This window comes from Melopsittacus undulatus, chromosome 5 (genome assembly GCF_012275295.1).
Source record: "Melopsittacus undulatus isolate bMelUnd1 chromosome 5, bMelUnd1.mat.Z, whole genome shotgun sequence".
NCBI classification, from domain to species: domain Eukaryota; kingdom Metazoa; phylum Chordata; class Aves; order Psittaciformes; family Psittaculidae; genus Melopsittacus; species Melopsittacus undulatus.
The window spans coordinates 13,740,480-13,767,131 of NC_047531.1; the positions used below are offsets into that span (position 1 = coordinate 13,740,480).

Genomic DNA, 26,652 nt, shown 5'->3' on the forward strand with positions numbered 1-26,652 from the left:
TTTTCTATTGCTGTAAATATGGAAGTGCATTAGACTTTTGAACTGAGATTTGGTTCAGGAAAATGCTAAGTGCCTACTTTCACTATCAGCTAAGGTAAAGTTTTAGTATGAATCATGTGCACTTTAAACAGTACTGACAAGAACAATGTATTATTAAGCACTGAACTCTGCCATGGCAAATAATATTTTTCTGTAAAAATATAACTAGTGACTGACATTTTCTATATTAATGTCATGTTTTATCATTTTAGAAAATTTATTTTCTTAATTCCTACAGAGTGCCCAAGGTGTATGAAGCTTTAGCAGATGTGTGAACATACATGCTGTGCTCTGAATATCTGACAGACTGACTCACATTTGAGAATATAACACTCAGGGAGTCAAGTGATGCAAAAAGGAGAAATTAAAATGAAGTATAAATATCTGTAATGTAAAGTCATGATATAAGGCCAAAAAAGTGACTCTTCAGAGAGAATTTAGTGGAACAAATAGCAAACCATAAGCAATATTTGAAAGTTAGCTCACAAGCTCCCTGAACCTCTAGCAACCCAAACTGAATTCCTAATCTCATGTCTGAGCACTGCTACCTCCACTAGGAAGAAAGAGAAGTGTTTCTCAAGGGACAGTTAGACAACTGAGTTGCCTTTATTCATGGGGCTCAAGACGTATGACTGAAATCTGTCTGTGCTTCTGTTTCAGCAATCCAAAGTAACAAAAAGAAAAAGAAAATTAATAAAAAAGAATGGGGGGGGGGGGGGAATGCTTGTGGATTCAGAAAGCTGTTTACTAATAAAATAACTAATGCAATTAATACAATTTAACAAGAGATTCTTAACAGAGATTAATCTCTGTGAAGAAGGCAAGGAATACATCATGCTTATTGTAAAAAATGTATTTACTTTTGTTTCTGGAGGGAAAAGGAGGGAGAAAAATGTGAAGGGAAGGAGAAATAAGTACATGGGAAAGAAGTAAAAAGTGGGTTAGGTATTTTTACAAATGCAGGACTTAAGAGTGAGTTTTAGGTTCAGATTTCACTGGACTTCGATAAATATCCTGATTTTCTCTGGAAGACAGATGAATGCAAAGTATCAAGTATGCAACATAACTGAAAGTCATACCTCTTATTAAGTGCTCTTTAACAAATACAAATTTAAATGTACACCATATCTGAACTCTCCATTAATTTAAAAATCTTTTTTTCACAATATTTTTTTTAAATGAACTTTTGAGCTTTCAGGAAACCTTTCTCAAGCATTTTAAGTTTACAAAGATTTCCATTCCTTTATACAAAAACAGTACATATACTATTCAGACACATTGCTCACCACAGTACATGTCTTGGGACAGTCTCTTAGTCTGCACTTGAAAGCAAACACTAGGAATTTGACAAATGTGTCAGAACAACCAAGAGTGAAATCACTAAATACACAAAAATCTGAGTATTTGATGCAAGATTAATGCAGAGGAAAAGTGCTAATTTGACAGTTGTCAAATGTCAGCCTCACAAATGGCAGAGAAAAAGCAATAGCAATGCCAAATCTATATGGAGTTTATACTCTCTAGAGCATACAGAAACTGCCACATTCAGTAATGAAAAATAATTCAATATCTGCAGTGCTTTACTTCTGTGCCTTCTCTGCTGAGATGGCTAAGAGTGCAACATGATGCTAGTTTTATATTTTTGGTGATCTTGAAAGTTTTATATGAACTAAGTTGAGAGAGCAGGGTTTATTTAAACAAAAAATATCTTCAGCTTGAAACACCTTGTAATCTTATGTTTTACATCTTTTATACCTGAGGAAAATGTTTTAAAACATGCTATGTCTTTCACATAGGTTTTGATGGTTTTGTCTGTTTGGTTGCTTTCCCACAGTGAAATGCCTTGCACACATTTTCACAATCCTTTCAACATACCTTTTATTGTCATACTAGCTGAAGTCTGTCTTTGTGCTGTTACTAAATATGCAGTCCTGAAGGGCTGCTGCAACTGCCTAATCACACACTGCAGTAGCATTGAACTCAGTTGGGATGTTTTTTTCAAGTGCTTTGAAAAACCTTGAAATAGAGAAGGTATTATAGAAAAGCAAACTCTTTTCTATTTCATCCATGTAAACAGAAATATTATTGTCTTCTGCTGTGAACTAGCAAAGGCTGCTGGGTGGGACAGATAAAATGCCTTTCAGGACACCCATCGTGAGAGTGAACCTTTTCAAATGTATCTATGGCTGCTCAGATGCTCAGGAAAAAGTGGCCATAAGTACTCATAGAGCTTATTTCAACATAAGGAGAAAGTTAGGATAAGTAAGACACCAAACTAGATGAGATTGCACATGGGCTGAAAGATACTTTTGTACCTAATATCAAACAATTCTGTAATCCTTATGTCAGTTTGTGACTGAGTGTGAGTGTAGACTGATAGGACTGAATTAGAGTGAAAATATAACAAAAATCCATAATGAAACTATAATTATTTGTAATGGATTTCTTTTTTAATAATGACAATTAGAATTTGGAAAATATTTTTTTTCAAAAGGCATTTACCCTAAAAGGTTCTTTGTGAATTTTATTCAGGTAGCCTAATAAAAGTTGTTAATATTAGCAAATATTTTTCCCTTTATGTGACTGTATTAGCAATGTCACACTAAGTGTCTTTCTGGTTAGTTACCCAGAACACTAAGGGACTTTTGGTTTATTGTTTCATGCTCAATATCGTACCTAACATCAACTAAACCTACTGAAAATGTATTTGCAATTTGCCAGCTGTTTTCATTTTTAGCTTGCGATGCACAGAGGCTGTCAGTTATAAGAAGCAGTTCAGAAACTACAAGCTACTGTGACATGCACAACTGAAAGGATGCTAGGTAATTCATTCAACTTGGGGTATGTGATCCTTCTTCTTACTCTAAAAACACATAAAATCAATTGTGAGTTTTAGAAGTAAGCTAGGTACTGGGAGATGTCCTTCACTGGCAAAGAGCTACTCTGACTATGGTAGTCTGAAGGACAGTTTTTTGCTATACAAACAGGAAGATTATTTCTTCATCTATGTATTTAGCATTTGTGTGCCACAAATCAACACCAGAATAACAGAGGAAACCTTTAAACATCAAACAAGAACACGATTATTTGGACACATGACGATGTGACAAAGATGTGATCTCTTTCTCTGAAGACTCTGCCAGGCCTGGACAGATGGAGCATGGCAGGGCTGGAGAAAGGCATGGCAGGGAGAACTGAGTGCCACCCCTTGCTGGGGAGAGTCTGTAGTGCTATAAGTCTGCAGTATAGCATCAGCAGGAAAAATCTGCTGGGGGATGAAGTCCTTACCTCACTGAGATCTCTGGCAAAACTCCCAGGTAGTCCCAGAGAGATAATATTTTTCCCAGGTTTTTACTACTTTAACATATTGTACAAACCAGACATATGATCAACTCATTCTAGCTTACAAGAGGATTTCTTTTCTCTCTCTCCTTTGGTAACAAAGCTATTGTAGAAGTTCCAGACATCAACAGAGGTAATAAATTATTTTTAATAGCTGAATATATCCTTATAGCTATATAGGATAGTAAAATGAAATGCAAAATTCTCATAAGAGTTTGCTCAATGTCATTAGTACACTGCCACTGAAAGCTTGCTTAATACTGGAGCTTTATTTGCACATTTACTGAAATTTCAGTATGATGAGAATACTTGAAAAAGACGTATTTTCGCCTGGTTCCAAATTTAATGGAAAACAAATCCTGGGTTTTTCTTTGGTTGGAGAGAAGACATGAAATCTACCAGTCATTAATGATATGTAACACTTATTCTATAAAAAGTTTAAAGTAGTCTCCTGAAGGCTTGTAATATTCCATTTTAAAGATATAACTTAAATTTTTCTTCAAAATCTATAAGCACCATCTCCATATTATTTTTTCATACAGAACTTTGATAATTTTAGTCTCTTATGAATCTCATTTTAAAATACATGCATTTAAATGCTGATTGGGACTTTCTCTAGAGAGCTGGGAAGAAAGACTTTAAAGTGAAATTCTGACAGAAAAATAAACTTCATTTTTTTATTCCCAAGATAACTGAATCTTTTCCAGATATCACTGCAAACTGCTACTGTCTCTACTGGTAGACAGAACTGTTACTCCTTAGATTATGTAGTTTTAATTTTAGAAAAAGCACCTTGCTGTTCTGACAAAAAAAAAGTCTCTGAAAAATAATTACAACGTGTTTTTACCAAATGTATCAATGCTTTGTGTCACCTAGAGGTGTTATACTCTGGTTACTTTTGTATTATTAGCATTTGTTTCTGCAGCCAGACACTATCAAGAACACAAGATCCTAATGGTCAACAGTGAAACCACCATGTGTCACAGAAGGCAGCTTTTTATTATGTCCTGTTGAAAAAGGAATATTATTTGAATTACATACAGATTTATAATGTTGATATTTACTAAATTTATTTTGCTTAGATATTTGTCTTTGAGTTGGAAGAACTTGTTAACGGAGTTTTTTTAGATGGTAAGTGTACCAGTTCTTTAATTATTTTAATTAATTGTAATTAATTCTTTTAATTATAATAAAGACAATTCAGACTTTCATTAGGTCAGTTATCACCTTTAAATCATGAATTCTCTTTAAATAATATGTCTGGTCTGACTGAACAGAGTTTGACATGAAAGGAAAAACTTCAGTTTTGCAAAACTAGAAGAGATTGTAGTAATTTCTTTCTGATCTTATAAACAAGATATACTTCATACCTCACCCTACCTGGAGGTAACAGTACTCAAGAAACGTCTGCTAGTTGTTTAACAATTACTTTATATCATTTGTCTAGCCCACCTCTACTTTTCTGTTTCTGTAGAAATTATCACAGGAAAAGATTCAAAATTCAGTTTTATTTTTTGTTTACTTTTAAGTTTTTATATTTTTCTTTTTCCAAATCTCTGTGCAAAAATTCATTGAATAAGTTAAACAAATGTGATCTTTTCCTGTGTAACCCTAGTAATACATTAGATTTCTTCAAAGTACCAAGAAGACATGCTCTTAAGAAACATAGATTTATGCTAGTAGGATAAAAGCTAGCTGTAGAGGTTAAGTTTGGTTTCACAGGATTTGTCTCTTAGGTTATAATTTCAAAGGCCCAGTATGCTTTTTGGGAGAGAGCTCTTTTTGATGGATAAAATCCTAATGACTTGAGACATAGCAACAAGGGTAAAGCTAAGGTTACTGTGCTGTTCTAGTTCAGGTAGTGTGAGATGCACTAAAAAATCTGCAAGTCAGGGAGAATGTGAAGGCTCAGCTGGTAGTCAATAATTTCTTTTTTTTTTCCTCTCTGTGAAATTTAAAGGGTTTTTTTCTATGTATAAGCAATCAATTGCAATGTGATGAAGATCTAGGATTTCACACACTTAAAGACAAGTGATAAATTGAAATGACATGGTTCTGTTGATAGTTTACTGCCAAAGTAATTCAAATACCTTTTTAGGTTTTGTTACTGTCAAATTAATTTCTTTAAAATGAGCCAGGAGAGAACTCTGAGGGAAGATAGATATCCTATTACACTTTTCTTCTTTTTTAGTGCATGACTTCAGGCTGCTGCATCTCTTAGAACTTTAAACTAAAACACAGATGTGAAATAAGGCCTTCCACACTGCATGTAAACACAAGTACAAACAAACAAGACTATCTTTATTATTTTGTTTTTTAAAGATACAGACAGCTCATACACTCTTGAAATGTAAACAGGGGAAGTTCAGGTTGAATATAAGGAAGTTCTTTACTCTGGGGGTGGTGAGGCACTGGAACAGGTTACCCAAAGAAGTGGTATATGCTTCACCCCTGGCAGTGTTCAAGGTCAGGTTGGATGGGGTCTTGGACGACACGGTCTAGTGTGAAGTGTCCCTGCCCATTGCGGGGGTGTTGGAACTAAATGGTCTTTTCCAGCCTTAACTATTCTATGATTTTATGATTTTATGAGATGAACACTACAACAGAAATGGAACGTTTACTTCTGCTGTTATGTGAACTGCACCTTGCTCTACTTGATGAATTTATTGTTGAAATAATTTTTGATTTGGCATAAAGAATAATATTAGAATCTTTACTGAAATTAGTGCCTAGTTTCTTAAACACAGAAATCTTTTCCTACCAATATGAGTAAAGCCTTTCTTTGGTACAAACAGGAAGTTAATTACTGATGTATTTGTGGTTATGTGAGGACTTCAGTTTATCAGTTCAGTACCATCCTGGAGTATTTCTTTGTCCTAACTCAGAAGAAAACAAAATAAAACTGTGATACAGATAATGAGACAGATGAAAACTTACAAGAGATAACAGCATATTTGAGAAGAGATCAAATGTGTACATGAAGCACTTTCTCAAGTCCTGTATTACAGGACTTACCAGAAAACAGTACATACCCAAGTGAAAGCAGTATATTGAACTTGGCAAAGGGGAGTGTTTTATCTGTTTGCAGCGTAAAGATAAGGAGAATACAGTGGCTGCAGCGATATCAGAAATGTTTGAGTGAGCATGTGTACTTTCATTCCAAAATGCATGCCCATTTAGGTACTATTCAGTCTGGAAGAGTAATGCAGGTATTTCTGGTTTATCCTGTATACGGAAAGCTACAGTAGCAACATTCTGAACAATAAATTTGAATCAGTGGTTCACGGTTGTGACAGCATTATAAGATTGTAAAAAACCCCAAACACCCACGATTCTGGTATGCCTCTATCTAACGGCTAAAATTGTAAAAAAAACCCCTCTGTTGTGCTCTTGCTTCCTGCCAAATGTGAGGATAGATATTACAATAGGTGGAGCCATAACCTGCCAAGGAGAAGTCATGGTTAATTTTGTAGGCAGTAACTTTTTCTGATCCCTCTCCTTTTTCAGTGTATTGCACCTTGTTTTGGTCATAGGCTTCCCCCAGTTTTCATTAGAATTAGCATGTATATGGCCAAAATTCAATGTTGGATAACAGTTTCACATCTGTTACAGAGTAGTCCAAGAGTCTGCTATTTTGGCATCTAAATTATAAAAAACCTGCTTTTTAATAAGTTGAAAATTAAACCTAAATTTCAATTTGTAGGAAAATATGTGAATATAATCAGCCATAATACAGAATTAAATTTATTAAACTGCTAGCAAGTTAGGAATTTTAGACTTTCTCTTCTTTTGTGCATTTTTAGTAAGAGGTGGCTGAGCTTTTGGCTTTAATTTCTGACTGGCTTAGTCACAAAAAAACCTGAGTCCCACCAAGGTGATCCAAAAGTAAAATTGGGAAGGCTTGTAGCAATTTTTCTTCCTCTCTCAGTTACGTACCAAGTCAAAGCTATATTCTACAGACAACAACTCTGGCAACATTGACTAAAAGTATTAACAATGAGCAATATTACATAAGTACCACCTGACATAAATGACCCCAGTGCCTGGAAAACAGTGATTAGAGGGACCATTTACTATGCTCTTAAGAAACACAATGGAGTGATTTTTTAAGAAAGTTCCTGGTAACTCATTTTACAATTATAAAACACTGAAAGACTTTTAAGATTATTATTTCTTTGACTGATGCTGCACAGATTTTCATTATTAAAATTGCATGACTTCCACCAGAAGTGGAAGTGTTATTTTGTGGAATTTTTCTTTCTTTCTTCATCTTTCTTTCTTATCATTGATCCATTATTGATCCAAAATCCATACTTAGAAAGTATGCAAATTCTTCATCATCTTCAGATTTGCATCTTCAGTAGGAAAGAAATATCAGACCTTACTATCATATCATATTAACTGCTTCCTTCATTTCCTTCTACCCTTCTTTCAGCAGCTTATCTCTCACAAATATTAGGCTTAAAAGTTAACATCTCCCAAAACCTGTAATATGGTCTCCCAGCTTCAAGAAGTTATATATAGCAAGGAAGAGACAGCATTAGTATAAGCTCTAATATATACATATTTCAGAAGAGCAGTCATTAAAATCATATTGGGATATATGCACTGGGGGAAAAAGTAATTTTACAATTAGAAAATACGATACTGAGTTACAGCTCTTGCAGCTTGCAGGCATTGTTATGCATCGGTGGTATTCAAAAGTTTTCATTGGACTTGTCCTCACGACCACAGAGAGCTGTTGGTCACTTAAGGGGAGATTTCTCTTCTGTATCAAATGATGTTAAACATATTTTCAAGTATTATATGAGAATATATAGCTACATAAATGGTACATAAGTGGAAGAGGAAGCAGTATATATTAACAACACAGGAAGCACCATGGAGTTATTACTATTTCATGCTGCTACTAATAACAATTTCCATATTATATACAACTCTTTTTTGAAAAGAAGAGAAAAATCAAATCAATTGTACGGGTTGCTGAATCTGATATTCAGTTGCAACATCCCTTATTCGAAACCTACATAAAATTTCAAACCCTACTAAAAGCTAACCTGCAGTGCCCAAGTCCTCAGAGCAAGTAAACTGAATAGCTATGCAGAACTTTAATTGACATTGTCTTAAATAATAATCAAGGGAAAAGGAATATATTTTACAACTTATTTTCTAAACATATTTACTCCTCTGTTTGTTGCATTATTGCTCTCAGCAAACATAACATTCTATGAGAATTATCTCTTGAGAATCATCTCTCAAGAATTATCTCTCAAGAATTATTCTTACTTGTCTCTTCTGCAGTGAAAAGGAGAACAAATAACTTTAAATTTTTGCTATTAATCTGAAAATTCTTCTGGCAACACCATGATTATGTTCACTAGAACATTTCTATGCTCTTACAGTTTGAATTCTTAAAAAAAAAAATCTTGAATAAATCTGTCCATTCTATGCTACTTTTATAAAAAGAAAACATAGTTTGCACAATACTTTGATGCCTTTGATTCCAATCAGAAATACAAATGTTTAAAAAAACCCAAGCTTATGACTATTTAAAAATTTAAGGTTTAAAAATATGAAATTTACTGAAATAGCTGTCAACCCCTAAAATCACTAACATTATTCAATTTAAACTGGGGTGCTTTATTCACTAAGTCTTTCAAAATAAGTAAAAGAGCAAAGAATGGATACAAACAAAAAAGAACGATCTGAATCATGCAGTCCCTTGAATAAGACATAAACCTATGTAGACATAGATGTTCTCAAGATCAGGATCCTAGTGGTTTAGCTTTAATTAGATATTTCTGCTTGGTCCATATAGAATTTGAAACTCTGCTTGTAGAAAAAAAAAAAAAAGTGTGTGCTGTTAATATCATAGTATAATATTCGAGGAAAATCTTTCTTCTCTGCCCAGGCTGAACTTTAAACATGGCCAAGTTAGGAAGATTCACTTAAAGTATACATTTCAAACTCTTTCTTTTTGAACAAGAAGGAATAGAGATGTTTTGCAAAAAACACTATCTGAAAGTTAATATATTTGATAATCTTCTGAAAGAATGCAACAATAGTATAGTAGTACTATAGTGGATAAATTTACCATTTACCTACCCTTGGTAAATGGGGCTCTGCAGTGTTAATACATAGGACAGCAAACTTTTGTAAATTTACTGTCCTATGTCCTAAATAGAACCATTTACTGACAAAATACAAATTGCTTTCCTAGATTTACAAAATCATATAGGTAGGAAGGGACATCTGAAGGTCATCTGATGCAACCTCCTCCTGGGAGCAGGGCTAGCTCAGGTTGCTCAAGGCCTTGTCCAGTCAGAATTTTTAATATTTCCATGAAGTGAAGTCTCAGAAACTTTCTGGGTAATGAATGCGTGACTTACCCCATAATGGGGAAAAAAAAAATCCTAATATTTATTCAGGATTCCCTATGTCATCTACCTTGACTTGTGCAAAGCGTTTGACACTGTCCCACACAACATCCTTGCCTCTAAACTGGAGAGACATCAATTTGATAGGTGGATCACTCAGAGGATGAAGAACTGGCTGGATGGCTGCAAACAAAGAGTTGTGGTCAATGGCTCAATGACTGACTGGAGACCAGTAATGAGTGGTGTCCCTCAGGGATCAGTGTTGGGACCAGTCTTGTTCAACATCTTTGTCACTGACATGGACAGTGGATTGAGTGCGCCCTCAGCAAGTCTGCTGAGGACACTGAGCTGTGGGGTTCAGTTGATACACTGGAGGGAAGGAATGCCATCCAGAGGGACCTTGACACGCTTGTGAGGTGGGCTGATGCCAACCTCATGAAGTTTAACCATGCCAAGTGCAAGGTCCTACACCTGGGTTAGAGCAATCCCAGGCACAGCTATAAATTGGGCAGAGAAGAGATTCAGAGCAGCCCTGCGGAGAAGGATTTGGCAGTGTTGGTTGTTGAGAAACTTAACATGAGCCGGGTTCAGTGTGCGCCTGCAGCCAAGAAAGCCAAATGTATTCAGGGCTGCATCAAAAGGAGCGTGATCAGCAGGTCAAAGGAGGTGACCCTGCCTATCTCCTCTGCTCTCATGAGACCTCACTTGGAGTGTTGTGTGCAGTTCTGGTGTCCTCAACATAAAAAGGACATGGAACTGTTGGAACAAGTCCAGAGGAGGCCACGAGGATGATTAGGGGCCTGGAGCACCTCCCATATGAAGATAAGCTGAGAAAGTTGGGTCTGTTCAGCCTGGAGAAGAGAAGTTTGCGCGGAGACCTCATAGCAGCCTTCCAGTATCTGAAGGGGGCTATAGGGTTGCTGGGGATGGACTCTTCATTAGGGAACAGTAGTGACAGGACAAGCAGTAACGGTTTAAAACTTAAAACAGGGGAAGCTTAGGTGGGAAATAAGGAGTAATTTCCTTACTGTAAGGGTGGTGAGGTACTGGAATGGGTTGCCCAGGGGAGTTGTGAATGCTCCGTCACTGGTGGTGTTCAATGAGAGGTCAGACAGAGCCTTGGGTGACATGGTTTAGTAGGAGGCATCCCTGCCTATTGCAGGGGGGTTGGAACTACATGTTTTTAAGGTCCTTTCCAATCCTAGCTATTCTATGTTTCTATGTTGTGACTTTTGCCTGTTTTGTCTTTTGTTCTACTGTTCTGAATCTCTGAGACAAGTTGTGCCCCACTTCCCCACCTGTAGATGAGGACAGACATGAGCTCTCCTAGTTACCGTCTCTGCTTAAGGCTGAGCAAGCCTTTTTCTCAAAGCCCCTTCTACATCATGTGCTACAGGTTCATTACAGCGGCTTTTAGAAGGTTTCATTTCCATACGTCATTGCACTTCCTGTGCAGGGAATCCCCAAACCACAGTACACCAGACTGGACATGAACCAAGGAGATGGGAAAAATAATTTCCCTCAAATAAATTATAGAAGCATTGGTAATTCTATTAATATTGCTCATCATGCATCAATTAAGTTTTGCTTCTAAAAAATAAACAAACATACGCTTGTAAATAAATTAAATATGCACATTCACTAGCACATACATATGCATTCCTAACCTCCCAGTATGAGGTACAATCATGCAAACAAGGTGCTACAGTAAAATAGATTTTTCTCAATATTGGGCGATTCAGTGAGATGAGTATTTATTACACCAAAGCGTTTTCATTCAAAATTGGAATCAGGTGGATAATAATTTCCTTTAATACTACTAACTAAAATTTAGAACTTTATTTTAGTAAGCAGTGGCTGAGCTTTGAGAGTGTTCGATGTCCAAGGAAGTAAAAATAGAAACAAAAACATTCAATGGATTTTTAAATGACGTCTTGGCAAATCTTAATATGAATGTCAGCATGAATCAAAATTCCATATACAGTTAAACCATAGGAAAGTCAGCAAAGATTCCTTTGTGCCTCATTTCCATTAAAACAAGCAATTTATGAGATCCTATATAGGCAATATAATGCTATAAATTATGCAGAGTGCTTATCAAATGTAAGGGTATTTCAGGCTGGAACTGAGAGAAATAGAATTGTATGGAAACTGATGAAGCAGTATATAGGATTCAGCAAATTATTATATTTTAATGCAGAGCTGTTTAAATTAGTAAATTACAAATTATGTCATGCATTTGACAGTTCTCTGATCTCATCTAATATTTCATTAAACCAATCTAACATTGTTTCAACATTTTTTCCTGGTTCCTTTCAATGTAACATCAAAACTGGTTGTTGTGTTTTAAGCCCAGCCAGTAACTCAGCAGCACACAGCTGCTCACTCACCCTTCACTCTTTCCCCTCTTCCTGAACAGGATGTGGAGGAGAATCGAAAGAATGTAAACCCCACAGGCTGAGATAAGAACAGCTTACTAACTACAGTACAATATAATCCTAAAAAATAGTAAGACTAATAATAATTATAAGGGAAATAACAAGAGGACAGAATATAAAACTGAAGTGGAATTCAGAAGAAAAAACAATAAACACAAATGATGCTCAATACAACTGCTCACCATATGCTGACTGATACCCAGCCTAACCCAAGCAGCAAATGATTTTCCGGGCAACTCCCCCAGTTTATATAATGGGCATGACGTACTATGGTATGTAATACCCCCTTGGCTAGTTTGGGTCAGGTGTCCCGTCTCTGATTCCTCCTCACTGGCAAAGCATGAAAGACTGAAAAGTCCTCTACTGGAGTAAGAGCTACTTAGGAACAACTAAAACATTGTCATGTTATCAGCATTGTTCTCAGACTCAAGCCAAAACACAGCACTGCACCAGCTACTAGGAAGAAAATTATTACAACTGAAACCAGTACATCTGCTGTTCTTTCCAATGTGGTTGGAAAATCCCTTAAAGGTATTTGCATTCAGAAATAGTCACCTAAGACAAAATCCCCAAACTTTCTGCTACTTTACAAGTCCTCATAAACATTCCATTGCTTAAGAAACAGAGTAAATTTAATTGAGAGCTTTTAGCAAGTCTGCTTGAAAGATTAATTTTTATGCATTGGTTTAGACTACAGCCAGGCTAAATATTTTACTTTCCAAGAGAATTAGGACAGCTACAGAGGATATTTTATTCCCTATACTGCAAATTCAGTTAGTTGATTTAATGGACAGTGAGGCCACACAATCTTATTACCAAGGCTACCCTTCAGCAGCTCCTGGAGAGAATTGTCATTCTCAATAGACAAGACACCATCCCAATTTGCATCTCACATATAATATTCTCTCAAAAGGGACAAGCATATTTACCCTTCGAGGTTTATTTATCAACAGTCATAACACATAATGTCTTATCTTTTCTATTCATCATAGGCTTTTACAAGCTCATGCTTTGCATGCATCCTATTTATCACTGGTAACTTCATGCTCCATGTGCAAAGTCTTTTCTCCGGTTGTAACCAATTTTACCTATTTCATTTTTGCTAGTGGCCAGAGATAAATACTATGGAACGTTACTGACTGTACATTTGCATTACACATCCTCTTTAAACACAGCTTCATTTCTTAATACCCAAGAGAAAAAAATAGAAATGTCACCAATCCCGTAAGAGTCATGCTGTTCTCCCAGGCTACATATATAAGGGAAAGCAAAGGTGCAAGTACTGGACGCAGTGGTAGCAGAAAGCAGAAAAGGCTACAACATCAGGTAGCAAATCGATGCAGAAAAGTCCCCAGTAGGTCATTCCCAGCCTTTGCTGACTACTTTTCCACCAGTGTTATCCTCGCCTACATTAACTTTATGAGTGTAAGCACAGCTAGGTGTTTTCTTGCGAAAATCACACTTTTGTTTCTCAGTGCTTGACTATCTCCTCATGACTTCAGACTGAACTAAGAAAATTAGGTTTTGGGTACCTGCTATTGAAACTATTTGTCTCAAGCTTCTCTCAGGTTGGAGTATGGGGACACAAACAGGGTCACTAAGTATTTCAAGACCTGGCAGAATTATCTGTGGGATGATTCTGCCCTGCCTGTATACCTTACTGTGCAATTTTAACATGGTGCTATTCGGCACACTGCTGTGAGCTGTTAAACTCTTCCCATATTTTGCCTTAGAGGCTGCTCCATTTCAGGGGGATATGTGATTCTTGCACTCCTTTACAGCTCATAAATGAAACCCTCAGCAGATGGCAAGATCATCACTGAGATGATGTGTACTTTTAGGACGTGGCATTCATTGTCTGCTATTATGCAAGTAATCCAGAACTACACAGAGATATCAGCTTCTTTCTTAAACTGTCTTCTGATCCTGTCTTAGAAGAAGACAGATGATATGAAACCAGGCTATTCTCACAAGCTGCAGACCTCTTGATTCAAGTGTTTCCTTTACCAACAGTCCCACAATGCCATTCACTAAGAGAGTTTTATTTCAGCTCCCTTATTGTCTAATGAACTTTTAATATTTTCTGGTCTTGACTGCTTGCATTTACTAACAGTACTCATAGAGGGAAATAATGGATCAGTTTAAGAAAACAGTTATAATAGGGATACTCCATTCCTATTATTAATTGAATTTGAGGGTTAGCAGTTAAACCATTTCTGCCATATCTGAAGAGAGATGATGGTAGCTTTTGAAAAGCAAATTAAAATAACTAACAAACTCAGCATATTCACTTATTTTGAATGTCATTCTACTCTATACAGTTTTCTAGTCACAGTCTACGGGCTTGTGCTGAAGAATATTAGTTAGACAGGAATATTTTTCAGATAGTTTATTACATGAACTTACAGTACAAAATTGCTTATGTAGACAATCATAAAAATGGCCTCTACAGTAATGCTGACTAAAACCTATTTACTCATCTAAAGCTTATGAATGTAAAACTTCTGTTAAATAAAAAGCCAGGCTCAGGTTCAACAGGATTTAGTTTTGAGAGAAAATACATCAAAAGATAACTCTATTTTTAGTAACAGAACTAGTATAGGGACCTGACTGAGCCAAACATGTTTAATGACAAAGTACTCAACCTACCTGTGTCTCATGTTTCCCAGGAAGATAAGGGGGATAATAGCTTTTTTCCTCTTACACTGGATTGTGAAGCTTAACTCATAAAGAGCCTTATTCAAAGCCATTAAAGCCAAAGGAAATCTCTCCTTGACTTTAATGAACTTTTGTTCAGGTCCTTTACAAGACAGCTGAATGACTGCCACTGACTTCAAGCCTGAATTTTATAAAGGTCTTTCAAATCCTCATCTTGTAAGCATGTGGAAACACAGAGATGTAATAATAAGAAAAGGAAAAAAAATATAGTTCAATTTAATCTTATAGGGATTTCTTTGATAAAATATTTTTTTTTCTTATTCTGGAAATGCTACTCACTGCATGTGTTTACGTCCATATATATATATATATCTATATCAGTCACTGTATGCACTTATTAATAGCTATTTCTCAGATATCCTTACATGTTGGTTGCATAACCATCTCTGCACTGCTAGTTGCCAACTCTACACATTTGATCTGGGCAAAGTACAGTCTATAATGACTCTTCCCTTGATTTAGCCAGAGTGACAGATTCAGAATATGAATTATCATTTTGTTTTTATGCTGGCATTATCCTGGCTGTGCAATAACAGTAACTGATCTGGCATAAAGTTAACCCATTAAAACATGTAAGAAATTTGAAGCAGCAGAGGAGTTTACTACTTGATCAAGTTTAATACTTCCTCAATTCTTTATAATGTGTCTCCTGCATTTCTGATCTAAGAAAGAAGCAGTATTGCCATGAACATTAATGTTATATTTCTTATGTTGTCAAACTACAACCTCATAGTAAAAAGGTCCTCCAAAATAGCAAAATTATCAGAACTGAAAACAAAATCAACTATTATTACTTTCCTATAGTATGCCAATTAAGGAATGCAAAGCTAATAAGATAAAAGTTTGATTTCACTCTATAATAATTTGAAAATTAGATTTTATTTAATAATAATTTAAAATTAGTAATAGCCAACTAAGTAGAAATCTCTATTCTAGTCCCGGTAATTGAAATAAATTTCCAGCTGTATGTAATTTTTTATCCCCTTAAATAATAGTAAAAAGATGCAAGTGCTGTGAATATTTGTTAGCTTCTATTCAAAACAGCTATTTTCAGCATTATGAATGGCTGACATGACATATTTCCAAACCTGAAATAGAAGTATCAAAACAACAGTGTAACACCTGCCATTCTGTATTTTTTAAAGACAAAGCATTTTTAAAGACAATGAGCAATAAACATACACTACTAAATTTAGTCAAATATTCTGGAGAGGCAATTAATATTTAATTTTTATTATAGCAATTTAAGAGCATTTCTTATCCAGCATTACCCACAGATGTCCTATTACAAGGTGTTCATTTATTCAAAGACATGACTAAGTAGGAAAAAAATGTTTACAAATCTTAGTTGAAACATTTTCATTGTATTTACACACTTCAGGAAAATGTCTCTCTATGCCTTAATATTCCAATTTTAGTGCTATAAAAATAATGTAATAACAAGTAATACATTTTATAATATTTTATGAACTAAGTAGAGATAATCTAATTTGACAAGGTTTTACATTTTAGAAATATCTCTCCAAAGGTTCATCTAATTTAAAACTTGATCAGTATGAGGGTTTTTGCTTTATCAAACTAATCCATTAGACCATTACACATACTGTTATCCTCCAAGAGAAAAAATTATTCTAACATCTGTTCTCAACCTGGTATTCCATAAGTTCCTTTTATGTCTCATGTAACTCATTAAACTTATCTGCCCAACATTACTGGGTCCAACTGTCTACAGTATATATGGCTTTCTACTACAAGATTGCATGAAAATTGAAAATATGGTAGCCTACAACATAATATACTTTTAAAAAAATACACTATTTTTACTGAATCTTTTGATCCAAGAAAATACGTCTGGTTTTGCAAGTAATAATTGTGATACACATAACATTTAACCTAATCCCTAGCAAAGTGAGAAAAATGCTTTCCTGTCCTTCTTGTGTAGTCTGTTCCCTATGACTGCTGCAGTCTTATAAGAGAAAATGCTTTTAAATAGAACATACCTTCTGAATGAAGAGTAATTTTAATATTTTAAATCACCTGTGCAAGTGATCTCCAGAGTAAAGCTGACAGGGGGTAGAAAATGTCCCAGTAACGGAAAACCTAACATGTGTAGAATGTAAAAGAACCTGGAGTCCAGTGTGTCCTTTTAAACATGTTTTCCATTTTCTTCTACAGAGGAAAATTTTAAAAATTTGATTATTCTCAAGCTATTTTCTATCCCTGTGATCTCTTCTGCCCCCTTTTGCCTGCATTCAAATTGCTTCTATAATTTCATTTCAAAGGAAAATGCCTCTTAATTTCAGAGGAAAATACAGCTGATTTGCCCATAGTCCACACAATATAAAGGTCATTATTCCTGTGGAATGCTAAAGAATTCACTGTCAAAAACTATCTTACAAGCTTTCAAAAGGTGCCATTACTGTAAGAAAAGTGACATACTATCCAATTTTAGCTAGCAGCTGATGACTAATGCGAGGTCAAAGCCTAGTGAAGGCACTTTTCTAATATTTATAAACATCAGTGAATTGAGTAAAAGTCTGAGGGTAGTTACATTTACTGCAACACGCTGTCTTGCATGAAAGCTGTATAGTGTCTACCTTGAGGATTTTACCTTGTATTAACTATTGTGTGAGCTGCTGCAAATCTTCTTTAAATCTGAAAGTTTCCTTATGTTCAGAGGCTACATTGCAGTATATTTGTAATTGAAAAGATTAGTGGTTTTATAGCTAAGATTTACCTTTGGAACAAAGATTGAGATAGAAAAGGAAAGAGATACCTGCACAGGATAGACTGAATTAAATTCTGCAGGAAAGAACCTCTAGAACTAAATGTTAGAAATCTTAGAAGATATTGGCAGGGAAATAATAATGGAAAATAGCAAGAAACACAAGCACAAAAAATACGTGAGACCATCCAAAAGGGAGGCAATGGCATCACATACTCCAAACAAGACAAAGACAGTAGGTCTTTTTTTTTTTTTTTATTTTCCCTGAGAACGAATTATTTAAAGTTAGTAATTAGGTTAAACTTCAAGACACCAGACAAATTCATAAGTTCTTTGCTGTTGTTAATAAAATTAGCCAGTGGGCTGACTTCTGCATGAAACATGGGTGCACAAAGGAGGAAAAATCCAGCCTTGACAACTTCCCTGTGACAACTAGTGGGTGTCTTTTATAACAGAAAAGTACTGTCTCTTAAAAACACATGTCAAAACCTTGCATATGGAGTAGAGCAAAAAGGATTTGCATTTCCACAGCAGGATGCACAGCTCATGCAACTATTTCCTGCATGCTAGCTGAATCTCAAGCAAGAACAGGAATCTGCACAAAGTTAACAAAAGCAAAACCAAATCAAAACTGGACTGCAGAGAAAGCATTTACTGTCTTTTGATGAACAGATGCACAGTTCTACTAGTTAAGAAACAAATTTTTCAGGTTAAATTTTGTCTTTATTCAATATGAAAATGGCCCTACGCGAAGAAAACATATATTTATTTTTGGAAAATTTTTGTAATATCTCTAGCATCATCCACAGGCCAACTTAACAGTTAACATTTGCTAACCACAATTACAATTTCCTAATTTTTTACCCCAGCACTGGCACTAGAGCAAGACCAAGCTCCTGGGAGGGAACTATTCCAAATTACATCAGCTGGCAACATGTCCTCAGGGAGCATCTGTCAGCTACAGGGAACTGGCTCGCCCTCTGGCTACTCCTCCAGTACATCCCTTCAAATTTTAAAACTCTACCACTGCTTCTTCCACATGGCAGAATTAAAAGGAGTCTTTGTTCTTTTTCTAATAGTTAAGAATAAACTCAATCTCCACTGATAAAGTTTAATAATTCTCACAGAAATACTGTCACAGTCAATTCATACTTCTGTGTTGTATAAACGACCCAGGAGACATGCACTGCTTTTCAGTTGCAAATTGTAAATGATATACAGGAAATTGACTTACCGGGCCAAAAGCATTGCTGTCAAAGCTGTGTCCATGATGATCACCTTCCACCCAAATATGCCCATGTGGAACTTTTACATACTTCTTTTTGTATCCAATGGTTCTAAAATGAATTGCAAAAATAATGGCTAATTAGTTAAAATAAAAACATACAGTGCTTTGTTAGGAAAATTCACACATTTATGGTGTGAATTCCATTGAACAGTTACTTAAAAAAACCTTCACTGAAGTCCTTAAGGCTTCAAAAATGCTACTCAATCAAAATACATTGTAATTCTGTATTAGCTAGTTGCGCTATCAGGGACTGTTTACTATGGTGTTTTGGCAGAAATCACAGCACAATGGGGAACAAAAAACTTTTCAGTTATATATAATTATGGGATTGGAGCTTGGATTCTTGTAATGTTTATGTCCTGGGGAAGGGATTTCTTCAGCTGTAACAAGCTAAATAGCATAAACTAGAGGAAACCTCTAAGAGAAGGCCAAGTGCTGCAATAAAAATTTACATTGATGATCCAAGTAATCCTCCACAGAAATCCATACGGAAGCAGTGCCTAAGCATGTCCTGATATTACAAAAAAATGAATAACTACAGATAAGTCCTAAAGCTGAGGTGTGAAGTACGCAAAATTCTTATAGTTCCAAAGTATCTGTCATTTTCACAATGCCAGTCTGCCTTCTATGACACACTTTTGCTTTACATCAAGTGGGATCTGTTACTCTGCAATCATTCATGCAGAGAAGTGATTTTATCATGCACACCGAATTTATAACATGATAAAGCATTTACAGACAGGACTACAGATAGTGATACCTCTTATTTTGCTTTGGATAACCAAGTCTGTCCACAGACAGAAACAGACTTTTGATCCAGGTTGTCGCCTTCAGATGCTGACTGCTTTTTACTGTCTGGAAGATATACTGCCAAAGCAGAAGGCAGAAGGAGCATACTCTAAAACTGAAGAAAATCAGCTGAAGAGATAAAATCACTTTCACCAGGAGATTCAGCTGAACTGTGCAACAGCACTGATCAGGGACGTTCACAAGTCAGAATATGAAAACTGGTTTTGGTAAGGTTTGTTTCACTTTGGCAGGGGGTGATGGTGAGGATGTTATAAGCTAATTACTAACCTGTTAAGAACAAAATATGAAATATTAGATGAATAAGGAATCCTCAAAAGTGCATTTTATTAATTTTATTTGACATTATTAATCAAAAATAATAATTATTTACTTTGCAATTCACAAAATCCAACCAGCACTTTTTCAATCATTTTTTTTTTTCACCAGCTAAAAGGATGAGCACGTCAGAACTATATTCTAATGGAATTTCTACCTTCACTTTCAGTGAAAACTGAAAAAATAATAGTTTATTTGCAGAAGAAAAGGACTCTGATTTACATCTTATTTTAGAACAGTTTCACATTACTCAGTAATCAAGACTGATTTCCTAAACCCTTCAAAGTGAAAATGCAAAAGTGTCCTGAGTTGGTAAATAAATGGTTTCTTAAACACAAAGAGTAGCTCTGTAATAATTTAATTATGCTAAAATACCAATATATTACTATGAAAACCCTTTTGCTTCTTTTGTATTTTTTAAGAAATATATCATACTCTCTGTAAAACAAAATTATTTGTTTTGATATTCCATAATGTTTTCTCTCACTGATAATATCTTTTATAAACTACTGTATGAGACTATATTTTACCAGAAATATTCTTTAAGATACAGTTTGAGAGAATCTGGCCTTTCATTCTTTTCTGTCTGGTTAGACACTAAAAATTATTAAATTAATACCCTCCATCAGTGTTAAAGGCAAACAAGAGCTCAGAAAATATTTTTATCTTCCATTCATCTTCCTGAATATAGAAGAGTAGATTGTGATAAAGTTTTGTACCTTTACAGACTTCATGCATAACACTGAATTTCACCTAGAAAGGTGAAAGGATTTGAAAGTTAATTTTGCTGACATGTTTACCTCATAAATATCAGGAAAATAATATGGCAAATACCAGTCAGTGACTCCACATCAGACCAGACACATTCTCCTACTCCCAAATAATTTCCTCCTTTATTATGATTACAAAATCACTAACAGGAAGGAAAAGAAAAAGCTTTTGCAATAAGTACTTGGAAAAAAAATGGAAATAATTTGGTCTGCATCATTAGGTCTTACAGAGGTTTTCAGAAACTCTGTGAAAATAGAGAGAATAGAGATGTGTGCTGTGTTCTTTAAGGCCTAAGGCAAAAAAGAAAGAGATTACAAAGTGCAATAATTGTCATTGGTTCTTTTTATTATCTCTACAACATGGGAAAATGCATATTTATTTTCTACTCTTGAAATAATCAACATAAACCAGAAAAAAAATCTGCTACAATTATGCATAAATGAAGTCTTTTACCACAATTAAAGAATTATGTACAAATTCTTATATAGAAAAAAGCAAATGATTGTACACAAGAAGTTTTGACTGACAGGAAAGAGAATTAGAATTGAAGCTATTAGTAAATGTATTAAGGTAATAAGCGGAGAAAAAAAAAAAACCAAACCAAACCAGAAGCAGTAATTCTATCTATTTTGGTAGATAAGACTGATACTGCATGGACAAAAACCTCTGTAAGTTCAGCAGATAAATGTAAATCTTACTGCCATTTCACATATGGGGTATATAAATCATCAGATTTTTTCCCATATGTAGATCACAAAGAAAAAAAATTAAAATATATCATAAACAATATATAGCTGCACAACTGTGAACAAGAGATGAAAGAAAATCTATACTCCTAAAAAATTATTTCAAAATGTTAGTGTGGTATTTGCACACAGCAGTTATCTAGGGACTTAGCATTCACTTTATCAATCCTCCTGCAAAAACTATCCTATGGAATGTAGGTGAAATTTAAAAACAAAGTTTTACTTGCAGTTTTCCCTTCATACATTAGTAACAAACTGTGTCAATAAGCTGAAGCCACAGGAAATTGGATCATCCATTACTTACTACTGGTTTTAATTTTCAATATAATTTCATTGCTGAATTACTCCACAATGGATCAATAAACCATTTATGCAAAAAGAAGAAACAACAAAATAAAATCACCAAAAAACCCCCACCAAAACAGGCTGCAGCCTTCAGAAAGCCACATTTGGTTCATGACAGTAGATTATTTTTAACTGCTGTTGTTGTGACTGTTGACTTTTGTTGAGAACACAAAACCAAAACTTGTCATTTCTGCTCCTATGAAGAGAGCACAAATTGTTCCATAATCAAAATTATCCAGTTAGTAAAACTGCCCTTCTCTCACATGGATCTTGTAGATCTCTGACCTAAATTGCAAGGAGGAGACTATGTGTGTGTGCTGCATTGGCAATAAGGCTTTTGCTCTAAATGTATAAACTATTATTCGCTCATTTCACTACCTAATCATTTTAGCTTTTATCCTGCAAGAAAACTATTACCCATCTTTCTGTGCAATGCTACCAAGCCAAATTACTAACACAAATTGTATAACATAATTTCTGAGAAGAAAGCGAAGTGTTTAATAATCCTTATTTCTTAAGGGTAGCCTGGCAGGCAACTGTCACACACTTTTTGGATTTAGGTCCATGTTAATAAATAAGAGTTATAAATATAATGGTCAATATTTCCATGAAAAAACTAACACAATATGAAGCAAAGAATTACTTTGGAACTCTTCAATAATGACAACAGGAAAACATAAAATCCTCCAGCCAAATATCAATTAAAAGCACAATTAGCTCATCAGAAATTTTACATCAACTCATGAGAGAGGCCTTTGCTACAGTATGTACTGTATATTTTGAAAGTAATGTAAAAACCTAATTTTCTTAGTTGAGTATTCTTAGACTCATTTCTCTGATTCTGCCTATAATCTTGACTGCAGATAGCTCTCAGACATGACATTTTAAATTTAATTTAGAAGATGTCTGAATGAATTCTTAGGAGAACAATTAGTGTAAGTAATAATTAACAGTATTTGTTAATTTCATATCTAGTTCATTAGCATGAGTTATAATTACTGAACAACCTTTTAAATCTCAGAAAGCTTCTACTAATAAGGAGTAGTCTTTCACTTTCTGAAACCTATTTACTCTGAAGTGAAGGTAAATAAAGACTGTTTAACACCTCTGATCCTTCCTGTTTTAAAGGTTCATTTTAGGAATAGCACAGGCAAAGGAATTAAAATACACAAGTTTAGATATACAATATTCAAACATCTGTTAATAAATCATACTGGTGAGTGCAAAAAAAAACCAGTTTTGACCTAAGTTTGTGACATGCTTGCAATAACCATCTATGCCATCATTGTCACAGTCTGTACTTAAACTCTCACTGGCTTAAGAACAGTCTACAAGAGCTGCATTAATTTTCTTGACCAGAATGTAATGGAGTTACCTTCATGTAATTCCATTCATGTAAGGTAATGGAATTACATTCATCTTTTTCATCATTTTAACAGAAATTGGTCTGAAATTCTGATCTTTTTCTTACATCTGAGATACATTTTGGACCTTTGTAAAGGTTTTTTTCTCCACAATTTAATAGTTAACAGATGTACGTATATTTCGCGCTGGCTGAGAAATAATTTCAATCCTGACAGTCAAAAATTAACTCTATATGGTATTCTAGCCACCTGCCCAAAAGCAAGAAAAAACAGCTTTTTTAGGATGTGGTACCAGTGCCAAATCGAGTAAGTTGGCTCAGAAATGTTTGCCTTCAGTTTGATTTAACCCTGAGAAATCAGAAGGTCTCAGCAATCTGCATACCTTTGGATGTCATCAAGGAACAAACGCTGTAAACAATGTGCTCTGTTTGCATGGGAGACAAAAACAAATACAAACCCTTTTCTAAAATAGGTAGTCTCTATCACACTTAGGATAAACTTTTTCCAAACAACATATGTTGTTGTACGCGTCTATTGGATTTAAAAAACAGCATGTTTTCAAAAAGCCTTGCATAGAAGTTTTTGGTAGCAGGGGATCTACAGGTGAGAAGCTGCTGGAAGCTTCCCTTGCATCCAGCCGTCAGTGCAGTCAGCTCCAAGATGAACCCACTGCTGGCTAAGGCAAAAAAGTTACTGCATGTGAGTAATTGCAGCCCAAGACAGGAGTGAGAATCTGTGAGAGAACCAGCCCTGCAAACACCCAGATCAGTGCAGGAGGGCAGGAGGTGCTCCAGGCACGGGAGCAGAGATTCCCCTGCAGCCCATGGTGAGGCAGCTCTGCTCCTGCAGCCATGGAAGTCCATGGTAGAGCAGATCTCCACCTGCAGCACATGGAGGGCCCCACGTTGGAGCAGGGGAATGCCCAAAGGAGGCTGTGACCCCGTGGGAAGCCTGCACTGGATCAGGATCCTGGCAGGATCTGTGGCCCTGTGGAGAGAAAAGCCTACACTGGAGCAGGTTTGCTGCAGGACTGGTGACCCCACGGGGCCTGTGCTGGAGCAGCCTGCTCCTGAAGGGCTGCACCCAGGGAAGGGACCCACACTGGAACAGTTCATGAAGAACTGCAGCCTGTGGGAAGGACTCACACTGGAGAGTCCATGGAGGACTCTGCTGTGGGAGGGATCCCATGATGGAGCAGGGGAAGAGTGTGAGGAGTCCTCCCCTAAGGAGAAGAATGAACTGACAACAACCCCATTGCACATCCACCTGTTCTACTGGGTGGGGTGAGTTAGATAAAATTGGGAATGAAGTTGAGCCCAGAAAGAAGGGAGGGGTGTGAGGAAGCTGTTTTTAAGATTTGGTTTTATTCCTCATTATCCTACTCTGATTTTGATTTGCAATAAATTAAACTAATCTCCCCAAGCAAAGTCTGTTTTGCCCATGATGATAACAGTTGAGTGATTTCTCCATGTCCTTATCTCAACCCACCAGCCTTTTGTTATTTTTTAGTCCCCCATCCAGCTGAGAAAGGGAGTGATAGAGTGGCTTTGGTGGGCACCTAGGTTCCAGCCAGGGTCAACCCACAACAACATGCAAGTTTGCTACATATAACCATCCTCAGAAGACTCACAGAATGAAAAAATAGTAAGATGTTCAGTTTCAGTTGACATTCAGATCCATAGACATGAACCTTATTGTAACAGATGATGTAAGTTTTATTAGTACCACACAGGGAATCTTCCACATGACACTAAACCTTCCAGCTCCTCAGAAATCTTTTTTTTTTCTCTTTCAGCACACATACAGCTATTTGTGTACTTCTACTTTTACCCTTCCCTTACATATACTATATTCCTTTGATAACAAACTGTTATTTAAATCGCTACTTTTAGAAGACAGGGTTATGAATCTGAAGCAACTAAACGTTTTTTTCTGAAGGCCAGCTTAACAGATGATGCATGAGAATATGTCAATAGGTTAGGGAATAATTTTTGGTTGTATGCAGTTATTATTGCCTCAGAGCTGAAATGTATTTTCCTTAAAAGCTGCAGATCCATCAGTTATTGAGAGGCCTTGGCTTTAAAACATCCATCCAGGCTCAAAACCGGTAAAGTGCTGGATGAGACCCCATGCTTGCAATACCGCTTCTGAAGCATTGCCAAATCTGTTATACTGAGAAGGGAACCCCCAAAAGAAGACACATCATAATGACAGAGATGACAGAATCTGAAACAAGGGATGCCAATTTGGTGATATTTGGAGCAGCCATTAAGGAGGCAGAGATTCCCTCACCTATGCTTGGACAAATTTTTGAGAGTCTAAACCATGTAGGTTTCCCCTTTTCCACTGACAGATTTTGAAGACTCAGGAAAAAGTAAAGACTAATTTACTTGTTTCCTCATCAGAACAGAAATATGATAAAAACACAACCTTTTGTAATGAATAAGGTAAGCAGCTAAAACAAGCAAGATGATGAACTGCAAATGTGATCTCTTTTTTACAAGTTACAGCATTCCTACCAAAGTGATGCACCAATGCAAGTTCCTATGATTTGGCACTGTTAATAAGTAGAAATCTGATATGAAAATTATGGGAGATGTTTGTAGCTCTGTTTTACTAATTAGGTAATTTCTCACAAAGCATGTCATTCTAAACAAAATAGTTATTTAGCCATTACTTGCTCCACCAGCATCCTCAAAATAGCACTTAATCACTTTTAAAACATACAGTATTCAGGAAAATTACTGGATTTGTGTATATTTATCTAAAGTGATAAAATTATTGAAAGCACAAAGGAAAAACCAGCTCATACACTAGGGATTTTAGGTTTATTTCAAGCCCGAAGTTTGCTTGATAACAGCCCTTTTTGTACCAGATAGGGCACTGTAACAGAGTCTAGAAATAACTATAAGACAGAAAAGATGAGAGATCATTGCCTATAAGAATCACATAATTTATGGAATCATTTATATGTGTAAAGTTACCCTTGGCAGATTAGTTTCCCAGCAAAGGATGGTAATCCTAAGCCTGAATATAGACATATTTGACCAAAACATACCAAAGACTCAGGGTGCAATACAAAGAATGAAAAATTGTCTCTAACTGTCTTAATATCACATAATTTCCCAGATGTTATTCAGATTTCTGTTAAGGCTAACTTCAACGCAATTATTTTTTTTTCTGTTCTGTTTCTTTGTTCCATTCTTTCCTGAATTTTCAAAATATCCTCATAACACTCTTGAGGTTTTTAACAAGTAAGCAGCTATGGAGCTGCAGCTGTTCTGTATAAATGATACAACACAGCCTTTATCTAAATGTATTTTGGAAATACAGAATCACAGAACCATAGAATCATAGAATGTTTTGGGTTGGAA

General features: G+C 35.6%; 1 protein-coding gene across 2 annotated transcripts in view; it reads right to left on the reverse strand.

The window, feature by feature from the left end:
* IMMP2L (inner mitochondrial membrane peptidase subunit 2) overlaps positions 1 to 26,652 on the reverse strand; it is a 473,442-nt gene that overhangs the window by 87,549 nt on the left and 359,241 nt on the right. For both annotated transcript variants that reach the window (XM_031053614.2, XM_005154293.4), the window contains one exon: positions 18,874 to 18,976. In XM_031053614.2, the coding sequence (XP_030909474.1) occupies positions 18,874 to 18,976 (103 nt within the window). The remainder of the gene's footprint in view (positions 1 to 18,873; positions 18,977 to 26,652) is intronic.